We start from the raw sequence: 21,577 nt of genomic DNA on the forward strand, positions 1-21,577 counted from the left end.
ATGTTGAATTGCTTCAATGTGGCCTATTTAGACTCCAGTAAGCGCTAATAATAAGTTAATCTTCCAAACTATTAAACTTTGTTTAAGTTAAATATTACTGTTTTAGAGCAAAGTGCTTATAAATTAATTAAGTATAATGACTGTGTTCCCCTTTTGGGTGATTTATATAATTATATCACCAGATAATGTTTTAAAACATTATAGAAAGATTAACACCATGTGCCATGTTGATAAAACTTAGTTTGTTTCATGACTTTGAATTGTATAGTTTGTAGAAATATTGTACTGTAAAATGTAATAATTATTGTGTGTATATCAACTGTTTCAGATGATCAGATCTTATTTTGACCATGTCACAAAGTTTATTTACAGAAACATAATTAATACCTGAATGTATTCTTTTGTTTTATCATTTGCAACATTATTATCTGTTATTGTAGATAATTATTAAAATATTAAATTTAGAATTGTAAGTTTTTTATTTCTATTAACTAGGGTAACACTATGTACACAGGACAAACAAAAACACTATCTAAGCAGTAAACATATCTATCTACTTCAAATATTACATTTTTCTTTGTCTATAACACAACAATTTAATTTATTTACTCTTTAATATTCTTCATGCTTCATCCTTTTTGCCGAATGGGTTCATTTTGGAGAGCCATGATGTGGTATTTCTGTCGAGAAAATGAGTACATTATTAACAGAGAAATATGTTTTTTTTTTTTAAATTAGTTTTTTGAGGAAGATAATGTTCACTTACGATATCTCATCAGGTGAAGTTTTTGTTTCCTCTAACCCAGCAGCCCTCAGTTTCTCCACAAGATTTTTCCTATAAATATTTTTCAAAGGTACAGGCTTGTTGGCAGCTTCTTTTAGCTTAGCAACCTTGGATAAAGCTTCAATCCAAGTCAAGCCATACCATTCAATCTCTTCCGGAGTATACTGCAAAGACAAAGGTTTAGATAAAACAACCTTTTCAGGTAGTGAATATATAATTCAAAATAAATGTACTAGCATTTATAGCTCAGCAGCTCAGCATTTATAGCTTAGCCTTATAGCTCAGTTATACTTAGCTTAGCCTACCTAGGTTATTGACCTATCTACAAAATCATCAACTACGTATGTCATGTTCAAAAGTTTATTGATATTTTCACTGTTATTTTTACCAAATGTCAAATCACAAAATTACTATGGAATTTGAATGAAAAAGCAACCTGTGACATCATGTGGAAAAACATGACAAAATGTGGCACTTATTATTAAATTTTTCTTTATTCAAACTTATCTTTTATTATTCTTTGATTTCAAAATTCATAAATAAGTTAAATAAAAGAATTTGGTTGACAACATGAGGAAAAACTATCACGTAAAAAGTTAATCTTACTCACCGATGATAAATAAGTACTATATTCTTCATAAATATTTTTCTGTTTTTCAGGATCATGGGCCAACCTTGGGCAGCCATTCATCAGCTCGGTTAGTATTTGTTTCTTCAGCTTGAGGGCCAACATGGACACAAGGTCACAGGCTGGTGTCTTGAGCAAGTAGTGGTCAAACCCATAGTGATCATTGATTAGTCGAATGGTCCTATCGGTCACCGTGACTGAGAGGTGGGTGTTGAGCACCTCAGACTTTACCACTGTCCTCTTGAGCACAGGAACCCAGTAGTGAGGAACCCTGCGTCGCAATGGGTCACGTTTTTGGAAACCTGGCAACAAATTTCCACAATTGAAATAAAAATTTGCCCCCTGCTATTTACAATGTCTAAAGTACACAGAAAGATAAAACGTCATCGCCAACAATAAAAACAAGTGCGCAGATGTTATGTAAACAATAACATATCTTACATTACCTTTTACAACTGCTTCTCCACCCCATATCCCATCATTTATTTCAGCAGGGTGTTTTAAAGGTATGGGCACGTTTTGGATGGGCAGAGTCACGCCAGTTAGCTCGTCCCGCTTCCATCTGCCTTCTTGCGGGACAAAGTGTACCGCAGCAGGCTTCAGCACCTTCCATTCACGCCAAAACTTCTTGTAGGCTGCAGGTAGCTCTGAAGCGATGCCAATATCAAATCTACTCTTTTTCTTGTATGTTTTGGATAACTGGCGCACAGATGCCTGAAACACAATGTTAAGGTCGTAGCAAGGTATTGTTCCTAACCAATGAATGATGAAATATTTGAAACGTGAAAGATCATTCTTGAGTAAAAACTTACCTGGAGACGGGAAGATGCCATTTAACTATATGTTTTTTATCACCATGTGATTAAAATTACGTAAAATACTGAAATTAATTTCAGTTTTAGAGCCAAATATTGGTAAAAAAACTGCACGATACGGGTTCCAGATCTATGACAGTGACAGTTGTTTTTTTTTTATTAGAGACGGGACACACGTGATTCGTAACATCGACCGATTAACATCCTAACAATCGATTCATATGGCGTACAGATTTTATATCACGGCTAAAAATACCTCAGAACAATAACTAAAGCATAGAAGGAAGGCTAAAATAAGAATTCAGAAACTATAAACCGGCTCTCTTCTAGCTTACGACACAAACTATGAGTGAGAAAAGGACAAATGATTCGCTCTTTGCTTCATTTTTTCCGAGGTTGTCACAACATGAAATGTCATTTGGACCTATTGGACTCATTTTAACTCGGCCAAATACATAGTAACATACATAAGAAGATTTTACTTATATTTACCGAACTATTTGACACGGTCGCGTCAACTGTGTTTACGAGTGTCTTGTGTTCAGATTGTTTTAAGTGATAATTTAACAATATTTTTCCAAATAAATGGAAAGAAACTTTTATTTATATCAAATAATTGAGTGTCTCGACTGTGTGACATTATGTCTTGTGTGGTATGGGGCTGCAGCTCACATTCAGGAAGAAAAGAAAATAGCCAACAACTTCTGTCGTTTCATCGGTAAGTTTTTTGTAATTTTCTAGTGAAATGTGAACTGCTGAACAATTTTAGGAAAGTAATATGTTTTGCTGAATAGATTTGTAGCATAAAATATTTGAGATATCCATTATATTATACGTTTCATCGATGAATACGGAATTGATTTGAGGTTATGTTGATTGTCCATAGTGATGTACTAAAATTATCGATACTTTTAATTTTTAGATTTCCTGTAGACGATAACAAAGAGAAAGAATGGATAATTCGCATTAATAGACGAAATTGGATTCCAAATAAGTACAGCCGTATTTGCTCGAAACATTTTACTGCGGATTCATTTATGTGTGTTCCTAATTCAAAGTGGAGGCGTCTTCGAGACGATGCTATTCCTACATTGAACATTATAGATCAGACAGATGAAATGGTGTTTAAATTTAAATTTCAGCCTAGCCTGCATCATCTCACTGCTGGATAGATAGATAAGATATTTGTATCATGTTATCACAACACGTTTATACTATCTATCATTCAACTACATATTATTATGTACTTAATAAACTTAGTATATATACTAAGTCTGTAGTTGTTTTATGTCTAAACAATTATGAGTTGTACACGTTTTATATAAGTAAATTATTATTATCTTTGATTTCAGATATTAAATCCAAAAGTGTCGACTGGATTTACATGAAAAGGTATATCAAATAATTTTCTTTTTTTATATTTTTAACATGATATACATATATAGAGTGTATAATTCAACCAGCTGCACAATGCACTTAAATCAGATATATTTTACTTTTATTTTTATAGATTATTTTGTACATATACTATTTTAACATTATTATTAAACTTTATTTCAGTCAGTTCAAGAAGACGAGATGAAAAATTTAAAAGAAAAGCTGAACAAGTCCCGCCTCAAGATCAAACGACTTAATGAAAAAAAAAAAACAATGTGACAGGGTGTCACAAAGACAGTTTCTAAGCAAATTGACACTGTTTAGAAATTAATAAATGACAATGGGCACTTTTGTATGAAACTTGGTCCAAGAACCTCCACTGATGAGACTTATATATAATGAAAGCTTATGCTTTCCCTATGATTCTGGCAAAGTTCTATCAGATTCTGTCCCGGGGTTCTTTTTTTACGGCCATGTTTGTCCTGGCTAAAAATGTGATAAAATACAGTGGGAGCTAAAATCGACTCAAGATTTGTTGCTGGATAACTAAGTCTACATAAATAATTATGTATCATATTGTATATCATTTTAAAGAGGATCTTTTCCAGAATCCGAAACATAAAAAAGAAACAAAAAAAATCTTTATGTAAGCGAATTATAGTCATTTTATATCTGCAGCGCCATTGTTTCTCGGTAGCTAAGTTCAAGTTTCATGCCTTTTACCCCTTCCAAAAGTATCTTACCGATTTTTTTAAATATTGCTTCCGGAATTTGATCTGAGTGATAATAACAAGAAAAATAAATAGACATCTCTCCGATAGAGACCGCCTAAGCTATTGCCTATTGCAAGAAATCGTCATCATTAGCAAGTCATTACGGTATTGCATATAAGCTTATCAGCAACTTGGAACTTGGTCCAAGAACCTCCACTGGTGAGACTTGCATGTAGTGATAGCTTATACTTGTCCTATGATTCTGGCAAAGTTCTATCAAACTCTGTCCTAGGGTTTTTTTACGGCCATGTTTGTCCTGAATGTACAGTAGTGGATTGCAAAATCGCCTCAGGATTTGTTGTCGAAAAACTATTTAACTAAGTCTATATACATAATTATATATCACAATGTATATCAATTTTAAAGGGGAAGGTTATCAGAATCAGAAACACAATTTAAAAAAATGCATTATGTAAACGACTTTTAGCCAACTCACGTCCGTAGCACCATTTTTCTCAGCAGCTACGTACGAGTTTCGCGCCTTCCAACCTTTCCAAAGGAGCCCAATCATTTTTTCCTTCTTCTGATATTGCATTCTTAACCTGACAAGTGACAACAACAAGAAATAAAATAGATACCATTCCGATAGAGGCCGCGTAAGCTATGGACCTATTGCAAGATAACGTACTCAAAGGCTACTTATTATAATCCAACAGACGTAACATGATTAGAATGCGGGAGGACGGAAATGTAGTATGTTTTCTTTCACCACAATCTTGTTTTATTAATCCAGGCTTATAGCTTGTCTTATAAACAATGCCGTATGGTACAACAAACGTATCGTAAACGTAAGGTTGCCTGGTAGTAATTGCTACCTTGGCAATAAAGCCGCCTTTTGCACCAGTTATTGCCTGAACTTGTTTAATAAATGTGTTTCTTTTGTATACAATAGAGTCATTGTATTGCATCTTGATTAGAATGACTTATTTCTTGTTTCTCTCGTACTAAGCTGTATACTGTTAGTGTTAAAGAGACACATATTTCGTCTCTTTCGCATATGGCGATGTACTACATTTCCGTCCTGCCGCATTCTAATCATGTTACGTCTGTTGGATTATAATGACTAGCCTTTGAGTACGTTATCTTGCAATAGGTCCATAGCTTACGCGGCCTCTATCGGAATGGTATCTATTTTATTTCTTGTTGTTGTCACTTGTCAGGTTAAGAATGCAATATCAGAAGAAGGAAAAAATGATTGGGCTCCTTTGGAAAGGTTGGAAGGCGCGAAACTCGTACGTAGCTGCTGAGAAAAATGGTGCTACGGACGTGAGTTGGCTAAAAGTCGTTTACATAATGCATTTTTTTTAATTGTGTTTCTGATTCTGATAACCTTCCCCTTTAAAATTGATATACATTGTGATATATAATTATGTATATAGACTTAGTTAAATAGTTTTTCGACAACAAATCCTGAGGCGATTTTGCAGTCCACTACTGTACATTCAGGACAAACATGGCCGTAAAAAAACCCTAGGACAGAGTTTGATAGAACTTTGCCAGAATCATAGGACAAGTATAAGCTATCACTACATGCAAGTCTCACCAGTGGAGGTTCTTGGACCAAGTTCCAAGTTGCTGATAAGCTTATATGCAATACCGTAATGACTTGCTAATGATGACGATTTCTTGCAATAGGCAATAGTTTAGGCGGTCTCTATCGGAGAGGTGTCTATTTATTTTTCTTGTTATTATCACTCAGATCAAATTCCGGAAGCAATATTAAAAAAAATCGGTAAGATACTTTTGGAAGGGGTAAAAGGCATGAAACTTGAACTTAGCTACCGAGAAACAATGGCGCTGCAGATATAAAATGACTATAATTCGCTTACATAAAGATTTTTTTTGTTTCTTTTTTATGTTTCGGATTCTGGAAAAGATCCTCTTTAAAATGATATACAATATGATACATAATTATTTATGTAGACTTAGTTATCCAGCAACAAATCTTGAGTCGATTTTAGCTCCCACTGTATTTTATCACATTTTTAGCCAGGACAAACATGGCCGTAAAAAAAGAACCCCGGGACAGAATCTGATAGAACTTTGCCAGAATCATAGGGAAAGCATAAGCTTTCATTATATATAAGTCTCATCAGTGGAGGTTCTTGGACCAGATTCGCCCATTCTCCTTTGTATTTATTGTAAATATAATGTACATAATTAATAACGTGTGAAATAAATACTTGCTAATGAACAGATTTACGATCTAATTTATATTTCATTTTACCTCCTTTTCTTATTTACTCCTACTCCAACACTCCAGGTTGATACGAACTGCGCCCAATAAAGAATGTAATGAATGTTATAGATTTGTGTAAGCGACTTATTGGCGACTTAGATAAATCTTGACTAAACCTTCCTTTACAAATACAAATATACTTTATTGCACACAACATACAATACTTACAAGTTTTGCACGAAAGATACAGTACACCACCTACCTACCTTTTACTTTCCCTTTCTGTTCTCTTATGAATACTTGTATGCCGTATTTTTTAAGTATAATGCTATATCTAGTAGGTACGAGTATGGTAATCCTAGTATTGAAACAGCTTGTAGCCCTAGTAAAGACCGCCATTTTATGTTTACAGAGTGGCACGTTTTTTCTGTAGGTATTTCCAGTCCATACTCTTTTCTATGTCTATGGCGTGACCCCATCGGGCCTCTTACCGTCTGTGCGGCTTAGACCCGGCGGCGGCGGTTCCAATTTGCACGGCACGTCGATCGACACCAGTGCACGGCGGATGACATCATAAATAAATTCGAATATTACAAAATACTTACCGATGAAACGATAACAGTTGGCTATTTTCTTTCCTTCCTGAATGTGAGCTGCAGCTCCAAACTAATATAAACCAGACAATATAATCCAAAAATGGTTAGATACTTACCTATCAGAGACAGAGTCTCCTTTCATCAAGAAGAAGATAATTGCATCCTACAAAAAGAAATCTTGTAAAAAAAATTTATCGACATTAATTGTAAGTAAATTTAATTTTATCGACATATTACTAAAGTGAAACCCAACACTAGGCAATGAAAAACTTGTGACAACCTACGAAATTACGAAACAATTTTTGTATATGCGTCTTTGTCTAACATTACGCCGGTTCCGTAAGATAAAGTAGAGCAGAATTATAGAGTTCTGTTGCTATTTTAGCCTTCCTTCTATGCTTTAGTTATTATTCTGAGAAAAATACTTATATTCCATGCAGAAAGTAAGAAAAATCTCGGTTGTCTGTGCGAGGCTTTTCGGCGGGAAACGGGAACGGGACAGTTGCTTTCTTCATTGAGTAATCTAAATAATTAATACGAAGTGGTGTTTTGTGGTTAATGATCGCATTAAGTTAGTCGAAAGACATTCGCGAGTGTTATTATATTGGAGTATTCAATAAACAAAGTGTTATCTGCCTATTTTCGCTTCGTGCCGAGAAGCCGCTTCATAACTCAAAAGTTTATGCGGACTTTTGAGTTAATTCGTTTGGGGTTCGGAGTAGGAGTCTACTCCGAGGGTGGGGGCTTAGGTTTCATCATCTTCACCTTTCATCATTTCATTAATCATCAAGAAAAAAAATACGTCAGACATGGCTGTATGGGCATAGTTCCCTTTGCCTTACCCTTCGGGGAAAACCAAAACAAAAAAATGTCTGTGCGATATAGCTGTCAGTTTGCTGTCACTGTCGGCTTTTTGGCGGGAGGCGGGAACGGGACAGTTGCTTTCTTCATTGAATGATCTAAATAATTAATACGAAGTGGTGTTTTGTGGTTAATGATCGCATTAAGTTAGTCGGAAGACATTCGCGAGTGTTATTATATTGGAGTATTCAATAAACAAAGTGTATCTGCCTATTTTCGCTTCGTGTCAGGAAGCCGCTTCATAACTCAAAAGTTTATGCGGACTTTTGAGTTAATTCGTTTGGGGTTCGGAGTAGGAGTCTACTCCGAGGGTGGGGGCTTAGGTTTCATCATCATCACCTTTCATCATTTCATTAATCATCAAGAAAAAAAATACGTCAGACATGGCTGTATGGGCATAGTTCCCTTTGCCTTACCCTTCGGGGAAAACCAAACCAAAAAAAAAAATGCTGTCACTGTCAAAAAATTTGATTCTTCCGTTTTGTCCACTACAGTCACGTCAGCAAACAAAACAATTTAATTTTTGGAACATTTCAATATTTTCATTGTTTTTATTGATAAATTTCGTAAAAATGTTGCTTGCTTTACTCATGTGCAGTACTATATTTATTCCTTTAATTTCTGGAAGTAGCACAACGCCGAGTGTATCCTACAATTCTACGAAAAGTTTATTATTATCTAAGGAAACCAAGGTGGAAAATGATATTATTAAGACGAATGTGACGATAATTAGTGAAGGTGGACCTGCAATACCAAGCACACCTTCGATGACTTTGCCCAAGCAAAATCAAACAGTTCTTCTGAGTTTAGATAAGGAGCTAGGTACAGAGAAGTCTGTTCAGCTTTCAGGTTCAAAAGTAAAACCTAGGAAAGGTGTTGACTATCAACCTGACAATGGAACTTCTGTCGGAGACGACATTACAGTCATTCATCAACTGAAAACTTTGGACACAAGTAAACAGATTGAGGATAAACCTGAAACCCAGCCAATCCAACACAAAGATACATTGCCTTCGTCTGCCTTACCTACAAGTAATATTAAAGAAAATAAAACAATAACTAAACAACCATTGACAATTAAACATTTAAACAAAACAGAACTACATAAGAAGCCACAAATCTTATCATATGAAGTACTCTCTGAAATGGATAAAAAGTTAAGCCAAAATAAAAATTTGAAGCTGGCCGATGTACAGTCATCATCAAAAAGTGTTGTGCAGGACCAGATGCCATCACCAAGGAAAGAGAATGGGCCTAGTTTGAAGATACAACCAACTAGTAGTAATAGGCATCCGGGAATGGTCATGCCAGTTGTAATTACGATACTAGTAGTACCCATGTTTGCGGTGCTCGGGTACATGGCCCTGCGACGCGGACAAGAGGCCTGGAAAAACCGCCATTATAAGAGAATGGACTTCTTGCTTGATGGAATGTATAATGAGTAAATTATCTTGACAATAATGTAAAAATCAAAAGTTGCGACTACAAATGATTGTGATAATACTTTTAAAAGCAATAATTGGATGTTATACATAAAATACTCTTTTTGTATAAGGTTAATTTTGTGATACTCAAGTTGGAATTGAGAAACAAGTAACAGAGCATGTTTCAAAGCGAAAAGTTCAAAATCAAAAGATGTTTCTATGAATGTCAATTATTTAAAGCAATATTTTGGTGCTAATATTGTGTCTTATAGTTCATAGATATCTTTTGTAATACTGTTATTGAAAGAACAAGTCTTTACGAGTGTCTTCCTATGTTAATTCTGAGTAATGTGATGTATAGACTTTAATTGATGAATTTAAAAATACATAAATTATTTAATATTGTTATTATTATAATAGTTACCAAATAGTTATCTAAAGAACATAATATACCTATTTATTGTCTTAACTAGTAGTTTGTAACACTCAAAATTTTATAAAAATCTTTGACTAATATTTATCTAGCATATTAATTATACACAGAGACATTGGTGTTCTACAACTATTTTTGAATATCTTGATTTTAGAGTAATTTTATACCAGCTCTGTGGATGTATAAAATATTATGATATTTCTTTTTAATAAAATGTTGATTCTTATAATATTTGGTTTGGTTTAATGGCTCAGAATCCTGCAGACGCCTCCTAATTTTATTGTAAGTTATACCTGTAATTTTCTTATCCACTTATTTCTTACATGGCGGGAATCAGGGCCATTGACTTAATAAACTTAATTAATTCCAAATCCCTAAACTGCTTGCTGCGTAAATAAGACGTTGAAGTTAATGAGTTGGATGATGATGAGTTTCCCTAAGCACAGGTGAGCGTAATAAAAACAAAATATATCATGGCATTCATGACACAAAATTATACAGTGTTATTACAAAAAAGTTAAACACTTGCTGAGAACATGTCTAAAAATGCCTATCCCAAATTCTTGTTTATGCATGCTTAACAAATTTTATTCCATTTAATGTACCAAATAAATACGAGTTTATTCCATACATATTTTATTCCATAATTACTTGTTTGGTCCATACAGCAACACGGATTGGAGGGCTAGCCATGGTGTTAGTTGCCAATACTCGAGCCAATAGGTACTACGTTTTGCTGTGCTCTTTGGTTTAGTTAGTCCAACAAGGATGGGACATTTGGTGTAATTTTTGTCCCTCACAAAATTAAGAGATTCATTTATATTGTTTAGGAAATTGAGTAACAGAAACATAGTTATGTACTAATTACTTATTTATTCACTATGTAATTTTCACACCATACAAAAAAAAATTACACATAATACATTACATTTTGATAGAATAGTAAATAAACTATAGTAACTTAAAACAAAAGTAAGGTCTTGAACCTGTGTAAAACGCAAACTGGTTTACAACTTTAATCCCATTCATCACCCCATTCCTCATTTTCTGCATCATCTGTAACAAAAAGCAAACATTTTGTAACACTAACACATAAGCACACCGGATAGTACATACAAAAATCTCGTTCCTACCGTTATATAGAAAAGAATCGATCGATCTAATTTAGACTGATACATCACTATGCTAATGAACGTCACAACACTAGCTTACGTACTTTGACACCGCGCATTGAGACGATTGTATGTTTTGTGCGACTTTTTGGCGGGAAACGGGAACGGGACAGTTGCTTTCTTCATTGAGTAATCTAAATAATTAATACGAAGTGGTGTTTTGTGGTTAATGATCGCATTAAGTTAGTCGGAAGACATTCGCGAGTGTTATTATATTGGAGTATTCAATAAACAAAGTGTATCTGCCTATTTTCGCTTCGTGCCGGGAAGCCGCTTCATAACTCAAAAGTTTATGCGGACTTTTGAGTTAATACGTTTGGGGTTCGGAGTAGGAGTCTACTCCGAGGGTGGGGGCTTAGGTTTCATCATCATCACCTTTCATCATTTCATTAATCATCAAGAAAAAAAATACGTCAGACATGGCTGTATGGGCATAGTTCCCTTTGCCTTACCCTTCGGGGAAAACTAAAACAAAAAAAAAATGTATGTTTTGTTTTTATGTGCTGATACATGGTGTTGTCCTGTTTCAGGAAATATGTGATACCTTTGCCGACCTTTGGACACACTTGGACATTCTCTATGGACAAATGTGGTTCCTATACTTGACATTGGCGGTAATGGTTGTAGAATAGAATAGAATAGAATAACTTTATTCCCAAAACAGTGCAGTACAATAGTAGAGAAGATAAAGATAAGTATACAAATCAAAAATACACTGCCAGGGAAAAGGGACTGACTCAGCATGTTGTTGCGAAGAATAGTAGAAATACCACTCTTAGCAACACTGATATTCTGCCAGTACCTAAGTTACGCTTATAAATACTTTGAACTATCGTGCCAACAAAAAGTGTCGGGATTTACTTACAATAAATAAGAAAATAAGCAAATATAATTATGAAGAAAATATATGAATTAAGGGATTACGAAAAATATGAAAGTATTAGTCAAAGGTAGATAGTATGCCAAGGGGTTAAAGTATACATAATAGATACGACAAATAAACAGATGTGTAAAATAAAAGCCACAGATAAACAGATAACGAGTTGTCTCTACTCTATGACGACCGGTTGCCATACAACCATAAAGTTGAAGTTGAGACGATTGTAAAATGTTATCTTATTGAATTACAATCAATAATTATACTGAACTGGTCGTTCTGTTTAATACTACAGTGTGCCATCTACCGCGTGAGTGCGAGCGACACATTCCGCGCGCGTTCCTAAACTCCTTAGCAGCTTACGGGCGTGAGAACTGTGAGGTAAATCTAGCCCGGCGCCCATACAAATTTGAGCGGGCAGATTGTCCGTTCTATACGTAAAGTAATATTCTGTGTTCTATATAGTTTCCTATTTTGAGATAGTTTATCAGCAAGTGATAGGAATAGGCCCTTAGCAATTCTAGTATAGTCATTCATTCCGTGACCAGTTAGTACTTAGAGCGCGTAAAATCCGTAGAAATCCGCATTTGTGAACAATATAATGAACATTTCACAAATATTGACATTTTTAATAGTAATAAACCTGCTTTTAAAAATCAGATTATTAAAATTCTAAATTCTAAACTATAAGTAAAGTAATCCCGTTCTCTCTTTAAACTACACCCTACACACTTAACAACCACACTCACACTCCCACACAAACACATATTCACACCTTTACATACACACTCACCTCATACAGATCACAAACTCACACCGACACAACTTTGAGTCTATAATTAATTTAATTTATTAAATATCATTATATAAAAACTGTTTCCTTTAAAGTTATGTACTTTACGTAAGCAAACCGCGGCGCGGGTTTACACAAGTCTGCTCATAATGACAATGTACTTTTCTATCTGCATAACCTATCTAGGGTAACCTTTAAGTAGCTTAAGTTGGTTTGCTAAATACTTTATTATATGTTCTGTTTTATAAGCTGTTGGTTATCTAAATAAAATAAATAAATAAAATAAATAAATAAATAATGAATTAAAAATTGTGAAAAATATTTACCTGCTTCCTTTTCACCTTTGCTACCATTCTCAGCTTCTGTGACAGAAAGGAACATTTAAAAAACCCAATAATAATGTTATTTTTACTTGTTTCGTTTCAATAAACAAAATATGGCGCTTTAATATCAGTGTCGTTCATAAAGCTAGGATTTTTCGCGCTTACGTAGCGGAGAAAGACGAACATTGACCAAATTGGAGATATCATTAGAAAAGGTTCAGTACGATTTACTCTGAACCAGCGTGCGTGTATAAAACGATTGATGAATGTGGAAGAAACAAGAGAAGTATGTCAGGATCGAAGCGTATGCAATTCCATAGTCTCTTACCCCGGTGGGAAATAGGCGTGAGTTTAAATTTATGTATGTACGTAGCGGAGAAAACAAACAGAGCGCCGAAAGAAAAGACTATTATAGGAGCACTTGACCAGACATCAGTAATACTTTAGAACGAGTGTCGTCCTTCACATAACAACATAAGTTCACGTCTTCCCAATGAGGGTACAAAAAAAAAGGTACACCCATCGCAAGATGAACGAGTCCCACGCTTCGCCTAGCTTTCTGTTAGACCTGCGTGAAAGGCGCTGAACCGTATCGCCGTCCTTCATTTACAATAAGTGCAAGAAAGAGATAGAGCTAGTTTAAAACACATAATTTAAATAGTTTAAAGTAGGGATATGAGATTCCTGATATTTCGACACTGTTGCAAGTGCCATGATCACGGGACGACTGATGAGATTGGAGTGGAGTAGTATCCCTACTTTAAACGCGGTAAGAAGCCGTTATTGGTGCTAATTCCTGTAAATACCATCTAATTTTATTTTAAGTTATATCTGTCCTTTTCTTATCCGCCGAAAAGGAAAGGGACGGGTAATCGACAAGCATAAAATTTATGGAACACACGTCAATTTTAAGCACAAATCTAAACCAACCGTCTAAAAATTTTACGTCAGTCAATAACCCGACACATTAATTTACTCATTCTTCCTAAAATTAAGAGCTGTGAATCATCCGTCCCTTTCCTTTTCGACGGATACGAAAATGACGGATATAACCTAAAATAAAATTAGGCGGTGTCTGCAGGAATCGGGGCCATTATGTGTTTTAATTATGATAATAACCGCGCAAACTTAAAACAATGTATAGAGCTAGTTTGTCCTGTCACATTAATTAAGATGGCGGTCGACCGAATCGGCACTATTCAAAAATATTAACTGTCTATGGTTAGTCAACCGATCGCATATTTGGACATAAAAAGGGAAAATAAATAAAAATTATGAAATACCTTCAGCCACATCATCATTCCCTTCATCTTGTTCGGCGTCACCATTGTCTTCCACTTGGTTTTCAGCATCTGTCATTATAATAACGATTAGTACATATAGCGGCGACGCAGGCAACAGCAGTGAGGGATTTACCAGACTACATCCCCCCCCCAATAGGTGGTGTGTAGCCTTCGTTTAACCTTCTAATTTCAAGGACAACAGTCATATGCATCTTTTTATTACACCCACACACAATACACCTTTTTAATTATCACGTTAACTCTACCATCTACAGGGTGTTAGTGACATCGTAACTAAAATTTTGAGGGATGATTCAGACCATGATTCTTAGTTGATATCAAATGGAATTTTCACCGGCCAACTTCTCAAACGGGGAGAGCCGCTTCGAACTCCGCAACGGTGTTGCACCAATGAGTTATTAACACTTTCAAGGACAGAACGTCTAATGACGTTCCGATTCTAAGGTGCCATACTATCTATTATGAACCATCAATGACCCATGGTCTCCGCCCGTGAAAGGTTTAATTTATCTAATCTAACATACCGTTTGACTCAGTTTGCGCAGGATTTCCCCCTTGCATAGCCTTCAAGATGTATTGCTTTTCCTTCTGGAGATGCCTCTTCCCGTTCAGATGGGAGGTCATCTGCTCTGTGCAGGTTACTGAAGTCTGAAAATAATTATTAATATTTGTCAAGATCATTTTTAATTTTTAAATCAAGATGTTTTTAGTTAAATATACATACATAAACTCACGCCCGTAATCCCTAATGGGGTGGGCAGAGCCACAAGTAATCAAAGACAACTTGCAGCCACTGTTGATACGAAGTCCAAAGATGGATATGATGAACCTTATGGTGATAAGGGATCAGCCTATCGCCCATAACATTAGTCCATCATGTTAGAGGACACAATCCCTCTGTCGGTTTTTACGACATGCCCGGGAAGAGAAGCAGCTGAACGTGTTCTATGTTTTTTATATGCTCCCAGAACAGCATAGAAGCAGTAGTTAAATATCTGTGGTGTAAATATCGTGGTGAGGGTGAGAGCGTGTGTGTGTGTGTGTGTGTGTGTGTGTGTGTGTGTGTGTGCCTCCGCGTGTTTCTGTATGTGTGTGTGTGGATGTTTGTGCGCGGGTGTATGCGTGACACACCCCGCCCGCATACGAGCTTGGTGTGGGGTGGTCACCCCACTCCATGTTGAGTCAGTACAGTTGCAATGTTCCTGTTGCATAAAGTATACAGGGTGTTAGTGACATCGTAACGAATACTAAGGGGGATGATACAGAGCATGTTTCCGAGTTGATATCAAGTCTAATTTCCTGTCGGAAAATTAATGAAAATTTTAATGATTTTTTCAATTATTTTCAGTTCCATACTTTTGCGACGGAAAATTCCACTTGATATCAACTCAGAATTATGGTCTGAATCATCCCTCAAAGTTTTCGTTACGATATCACTAACACCCTGTATGTATAGTCGTGTAACAAACCTTGCAAATCTCGCAGAATAGGTCCGACTGTATCTTCGCGGGCTCCTTAACTTCCACTGGCGCTTCCTGAGCACTCATTTTCAGGAATTTCTTCTCACGACGAATTAAGTTAATGCTGAAATAAAAATATCTTTATTTAATGTTTGGTAAAAATGGGCTGATGCGAGAATAGTCGGTGGTCAAACGCCATCACAGAATGGTGGCGGAATGGAAAAGGTCGACCAGCGGCGGCATCGCTGCTACGGCGGGAAAGTTGTGGACGAAGTTGTGGAGGTTATCAAACATCATGATAATGAATGAATGTTTACTAATAGAACATAATGTTATTGTTACTTTTATCTTCTATATTATAATAAGTTATGTTATGACACTTGGAAACCTACATAAAAATACCTACTACAACCTTAATTTCTATTGAAATACCTAAGCGGCCAGAAAACAAATCGCAGCAACTTTTACATTGCAAGTCTCATTATTAAAATCACCTATACAGTAACAGAGTACAAATACCATAGATTAAAAAATAATTCTAAATATAGAAGCGTGCACCATTATGAGCTTGAAATGAGCTAAAAAGTAAAATATGAATTGTATACACTTTGGGACCATGTCACATTAACTTTTTTGACAAATTGAACCGTAAGTCTCACTAAATGTCAAATGTATTAGTGCGACAGAGTCCTAAAGTGGATACATTATATTGCTCATGACTGTAAAAACTGTAAAACTGACGAAAAACATTTTTTTTTCTCTTTAACTTACTTATTAATTTTAATCAAGAAAAAACGTAATAAGTCGGACATTTTATAACGTTTTTCTATGACTTTTTCATTGTAATTTCGTGTTTTAACTGGTTTGACTAGTTAGCTAAACTAGCCTATTTTACTCACATGCGTCGCTCCATGCCGGGCTTCAGTAAATTCACGTTCTTCGGCTTCTTGCGACCATCCACCACTCTGTGAATTTAATAAATAATAATGAAGAGTGTGAGTTAGACAATTTAAAAGGTGGGCTATCAGACTAAAATATAATTAACTTTTAATAAAACCAGTCGGGTGAGGAGCATTTGGATTCATCAATCTCAACACTCCTTAAAAACGTAAATAATAATAAATGTTTTAGTTTTTTGAAAAAGTAAACGCGAATAAACAGATATTTTTGACTATTTGAATATTTTTACTAAACCTTCAGTCACTTCAGCCTTCAAACAGGTGGACAGTAGCATTCATCAAACATACTGTAATACAAACATTTGCTAAGTTACCCGGGATGAAGTGGAGCACCCGCCCTTAGTGCGTACCTGGTTGTTTCGTAGTGAGGAGGTGTATGGGTCACGGTCGTTTGGAGCTAGTCTGTCATGACCCATATTATATGGATCACTGGACTGTCAATTACGAATTCAATCCGGCGTCATTTTCAGTCCGGCCGGATACGACCGGATTCCCATCAATCCGGCCGGGTCCGACCGGATCCGGCCGGATTGATTAAATCAAGATGATTTTTGCTTTTTAGTACAAAATAAGTGAGTTAATCACATTACAATTACATTTTTGTTTTGACTGTAATGTTTATTACGAATAAATGATTATTATAGATTAAAAGAACCTAATTGATTTTTTATATAATTAATTTCTTTTATTACTTTAATTTTGTTTTAAATGCTTAGTAATGTATTACCCTAATTACAAAAAACAGTTTCTATTAAACATGGATTTAGATGATTTTACGTATGCTTACTCTGAGCTTTTAAAATAATTTGTTTACAAAGCTGTTACTAACTTTAGCATTATTTACTAACTACATAATTTTAAATTAATTACTAATCCTTTAATATCTATTTTAAGTTTTTTTTTTAATTAAAATTACGCCGCGCTGTCTACCTACTGAATATTTATGTCATTGTTTTAAGACGAAATTTCTAGCTAACCCTATCACAGGCTTCGGTCTTTTTGGGTTGCTACTGTAACACTGCATTAAAAACAATTTATCGCGTTAACACGCTCTTTTGGGTCTGTTTTGGATAGTGGTGTAAATTAGCTATAAGAACTTGTAATAATAATAAATAAAAAAAAATAAATCAAGTGGCACTGCACTTATATGTAGGTAGTTTATAAAAAATAATTCACAAATATATAAAATCGACATAGGTATTTATAAGTCAGTCGATTACATAAGATTACTAAATCTTTTAAGGGGCAATGTATACGTTTTTACAATAAGATTCCCATTGACATTCAGAATTTGCCTTTCAACTGTTTTAAGACAGTAGTTAAACAAAAACTTTACAAAAAAGGTAAAAAAAAAAAAAGGTAAAAGTAAAGGTAAAGGTATTATAAAGTTAGTGATTATTTAGAAGATATGAATGCATGAGATTAACTGTCTGAGAACAATCCAATATTTTATATTTATTTTTATTTTTTTAAAGAAAGTCCTGTGCTGAGGTTTTTCTTGCAGCTTGTGAGAAGCTGCAGTAGTTTTAGGCGGATGAGACGTTCGTTATGTAAAAATTGACGATCAAAGTATAACTATGTTACCTACTGAATAAAGATATTTTTGAATTTGAATTTATAAATAATGACAGATACCATCATGATTTGATGAATCTGTCGAACGAATGAATGGCAAAAATTGCGACGAACGACACGCACGCATGAACACTACGCACAACGCATTTAAAGTACCTACCTACTCATGCAACAGCTATATTATTTTCCCACAAACTGCTAGCACCAGATCCGGTCTTTGGATCCGGTATATTGGTACCGGATCCGGTAACCATTAAATGATGCCGGATCCGCCGGATTACCGGATCCGTTTTTCCGGATTGCAATCCCTACTGTCAATATATTAAGAACCTAACTAAGGTAACCTAATTAACCTAATTGCGATACTCACGAGCGGTGCGATTTTCCAGAGTAATGAGAATCAGCATGGATTTTCGATGTGATCTGCACATCGCATAGTTCACAGTACATGTCCCGTGATCGGAATGGTGCTTGAAAGGCCTGAAAGACAATATTATTACATTTATCACTATAAATATGCCGAATGTTTACTTATTCGGCCGATATTATAAAATTCGGCTTTAGTGCCGCAATCCGTATAATTTCTTCATATGAGAATAGACAGAAAATAAAGCATTTTTTACAGAAATCAACAATATGTATATGACTGACCTAAAAAATATTGATAATATGATGCCAACAACAAATCCTTAATTTACTTATATAAGTGTGGATAAGAAAATGACAGATATAACTTAAAATAAAATTGGATGGTGTGTACAGGAATTAACATTTTTTCGTAATGAACATACTATTTTAATTTATTATAACATAGTTATACCAAAATACTTTTAGATACTATTAAGGGGCTGGAATCAGACTTCTTTTTTCAATTTTAGTTTAGCAAAGAACAGTCAAGATTCTATTGCCAAATCATCATATTACCTCGTTGAACCCTTGAGGCGGTTTTCCATGATGCTGACCAAGCCATTTTGATTTATTTTTCGCATGTCTTCTAGAAATGTAATGTGAACGAGCTGCAATTTAAAAATAAATTAAATTCGTTATCCCTATCCTCATTCAATATCAACGCTTTATAGAGAAAACCATGTAAGCACCTTTTTGAAAAATTACATGGTATTATTCTGTATTATATGGTATTACACAAAAAAAATTGATTTAAAAGAAAACACTTACACATTTGAAATGATTCAAAATTTTGACCACATAAACCACAGTAATGGGGTTGCAGTAATTCCAAAAGGTCTGCAGGCAAATTTTTTACAGAATTCATTGGGAGGCCACACCCTGTTGGACAAAAAATAAGAGAAATTAGAAACAATTGCAATATTTAAAAATCATAATAATAATAATAAAACACTTTATTGCACACAAATTCACAAAACATTTACAGGATAAACTTATTCTAAGGTGGGCAAAGGCGGCCTTATCTCTAAGAGCGATCTCTTTCAGACAACCTTCGGCAGAGGATATAGTACACTTGTACAGCTGCAGTGTAGCACGCAAAAAAGTAAAATAGAAGAAGAGAAAAAAAAAATAAATAAATACAAATATATATATTACTATAAATACAGGGTGTTAGTGACGTCGTAACGAAAACTTTGAGGGATGATTGAGACCATGATTCTGAGATGATATCAAGTGGAATTTTCCGTCGCAAAAGTATAGAACAAAAAATTTCATGTATTTTCCGACTGGAAATTCCACTTGATATCAACTCAGTATATCATACAATGATACATATAAGTAAAAATAGAATATTAGTTGCAAGACGATGATTTAGCCAAGAAATAACAGTGCAATTCATAATTGTATAGTCAGTCATCATCTCCCTAGCGTTATCCCGTTTCTCACAGGGTCCACTTATCTAATCTGAAGATTTGACAGGTCCAGTTTTTTTACAGAAGTGACTGCCTGATTGTCCTTTCAACCCACAAAGGGAAAACCAGCCCAATACAGGTTAGGTCATATTTTAATATAATATGGATTTTTAAATGAACTCTTATATTTATCCTGAAGGTTTTTGAAAATAAATCTTTCATAATAGGTATATTGAAAAGTAAATTATAACATAACAAATTAAAACTAAAGTTAATTTTTGTATGCAAATATTTCAGTAACAGTTTCAAACATTTCAGTTTCAGGCCTCATGGCCTTTGCATGTGGTTTTTACTGTAATGATCTGTATTCATTGAAGATTATAGATATAGTAAAAATGGTGGAGTGGTGATTGTCATTCGATTTCACTTTATCTAACAGTAATTATCCAATATTAATTATCAAATAAGTAAAAAATATATATTTCAATTTAATACTTACGAACTAAATATTTCACAGCCCGTTCTTCATAGGTTCTAGTTGATGAAGTGAATGGTGGCCCATTAGGTCCAAATCCCCTACCCCATATAGCCGGAGTCCTCTTATTTCTTTGCGGCCCAGGGCCTTGGAATATCTTAGATTTATTTGACCGTGTTGGGGGGCCGTAGCCACCCTGGTAATCACCATATGCATTGTTGTACTGTTGGTTCCTATAACAATGATAACATCGTAGAGAAAAACAAAAACATCATACAAAACTTATTGAAGGGATATAGGAGTAAACTCCACTAAACCTCTTCACTGGTTAGTGGTAATAATGGTCACGTCAAGTTACAATGCGAGCAAGGCAATAGATATTAAATTCTCTACTGGATATTGTTTTATTACAAAATACTTTGATGGCAAAGTGTTGTCATTACATACGTCCACCATTATGTTCAATACTAAATTGTGTATAAGCAGTAATACCTGTGTCCGGAATCACTAAAATCTTCGAATGGATTGGGTACGTCGTCAACTGAATTGTCTTCAAACGTATAACCACCCCTAAAGTTCATTTTAGCAGAAAACTACACCGAGATTCAAACTTAAAACAACAGTGAGGTGAATTAACAGTTTTACAATATATTTTATTCTACAAATCTAGCCAACAGAAAATAAAGATACTGCAGTCAGCAAAAAACTTGATTCGCGTCGCGGCTCACAATGACAGTTTATGACAGATTCATTTCATTCTCAGATTGAAAAAAAAAAGCAAAGGTATCAGTCAATCAGCCACTTACTAACATGCAGCATGCAGCCCATTTGTTCTATTTCTTTTCACGTAAAATCAAATTCTAAGATTTGAAAATCGATGTATCTTCTTCTGCTTCCGCGGTTATTAAAACATTTAAAAAATCGATGTATTCGAGCTATTTAAGCCGCA

At 34.8% G+C, this 21,577-nt stretch overlaps 4 protein-coding genes and 1 long non-coding RNA gene across 5 annotated transcripts in view; 2 read left to right on the top strand and 3 right to left on the bottom strand.

Annotated features, from left to right (window-relative positions):
• Positions 1-21,577, bottom strand: part of LOC126366205 (sorting nexin-25) — a 278,282-nt gene that overhangs the window by 60,117 nt on the left and 196,588 nt on the right. The window lies entirely within an intron of this gene.
• On the bottom strand, positions 534-2,381 carry LOC126366328 (39S ribosomal protein L28, mitochondrial). Its single transcript, XM_050009442.1, has 5 exons — positions 2,225-2,381; positions 1,859-2,126; positions 1,395-1,714; positions 767-948; positions 534-680 (listed from the first exon to the last, which is right to left on the bottom strand). Exons 1-5 carry the CDS (start codon positions 2,243-2,245, stop codon positions 623-625), a joined length of 849 nt encoding a protein of 282 aa, XP_049865399.1. The 5' UTR covers positions 2,246-2,381; the 3' UTR covers positions 534-622.
• LOC126366381 (uncharacterized) lies at positions 2,713-3,943 on the top strand. Its single transcript, XR_007566350.1, has 3 exons — positions 2,713-2,945; positions 3,580-3,619; positions 3,788-3,943. It is a non-coding gene; the product is annotated as an uncharacterized LOC126366381 (long non-coding RNA).
• LOC126366324 (uncharacterized) lies at positions 8,469-10,099 on the top strand. The gene has a single exon (XM_050009438.1). The coding sequence runs from the start codon at positions 8,586-8,588 to the stop codon at positions 9,456-9,458; it is 873 nt and encodes a 290-aa protein (XP_049865395.1). The 5' UTR covers positions 8,469-8,585; the 3' UTR covers positions 9,459-10,099.
• On the bottom strand, positions 10,721-21,361 carry LOC126366301 (uncharacterized). Its single transcript, XM_050009393.1, has 11 exons — positions 21,121-21,361; positions 20,653-20,861; positions 19,510-19,620; positions 19,258-19,349; positions 18,704-18,813; positions 16,699-16,764; positions 15,809-15,923; positions 14,864-14,987; positions 14,319-14,387; positions 13,039-13,074; positions 10,721-10,926 (listed from the first exon to the last, which is right to left on the bottom strand). Exons 1-11 carry the CDS (start codon positions 21,207-21,209, stop codon positions 10,886-10,888), a joined length of 1,062 nt encoding a protein of 353 aa, XP_049865350.1. The 5' UTR covers positions 21,210-21,361; the 3' UTR covers positions 10,721-10,885.

The sequence above is a fragment of the Pectinophora gossypiella genome, chromosome 4, assembly GCF_024362695.1.
Source record: "Pectinophora gossypiella chromosome 4, ilPecGoss1.1, whole genome shotgun sequence".
Lineage (NCBI taxonomy): Eukaryota > Metazoa > Arthropoda > Insecta > Lepidoptera > Gelechiidae > Pectinophora > Pectinophora gossypiella.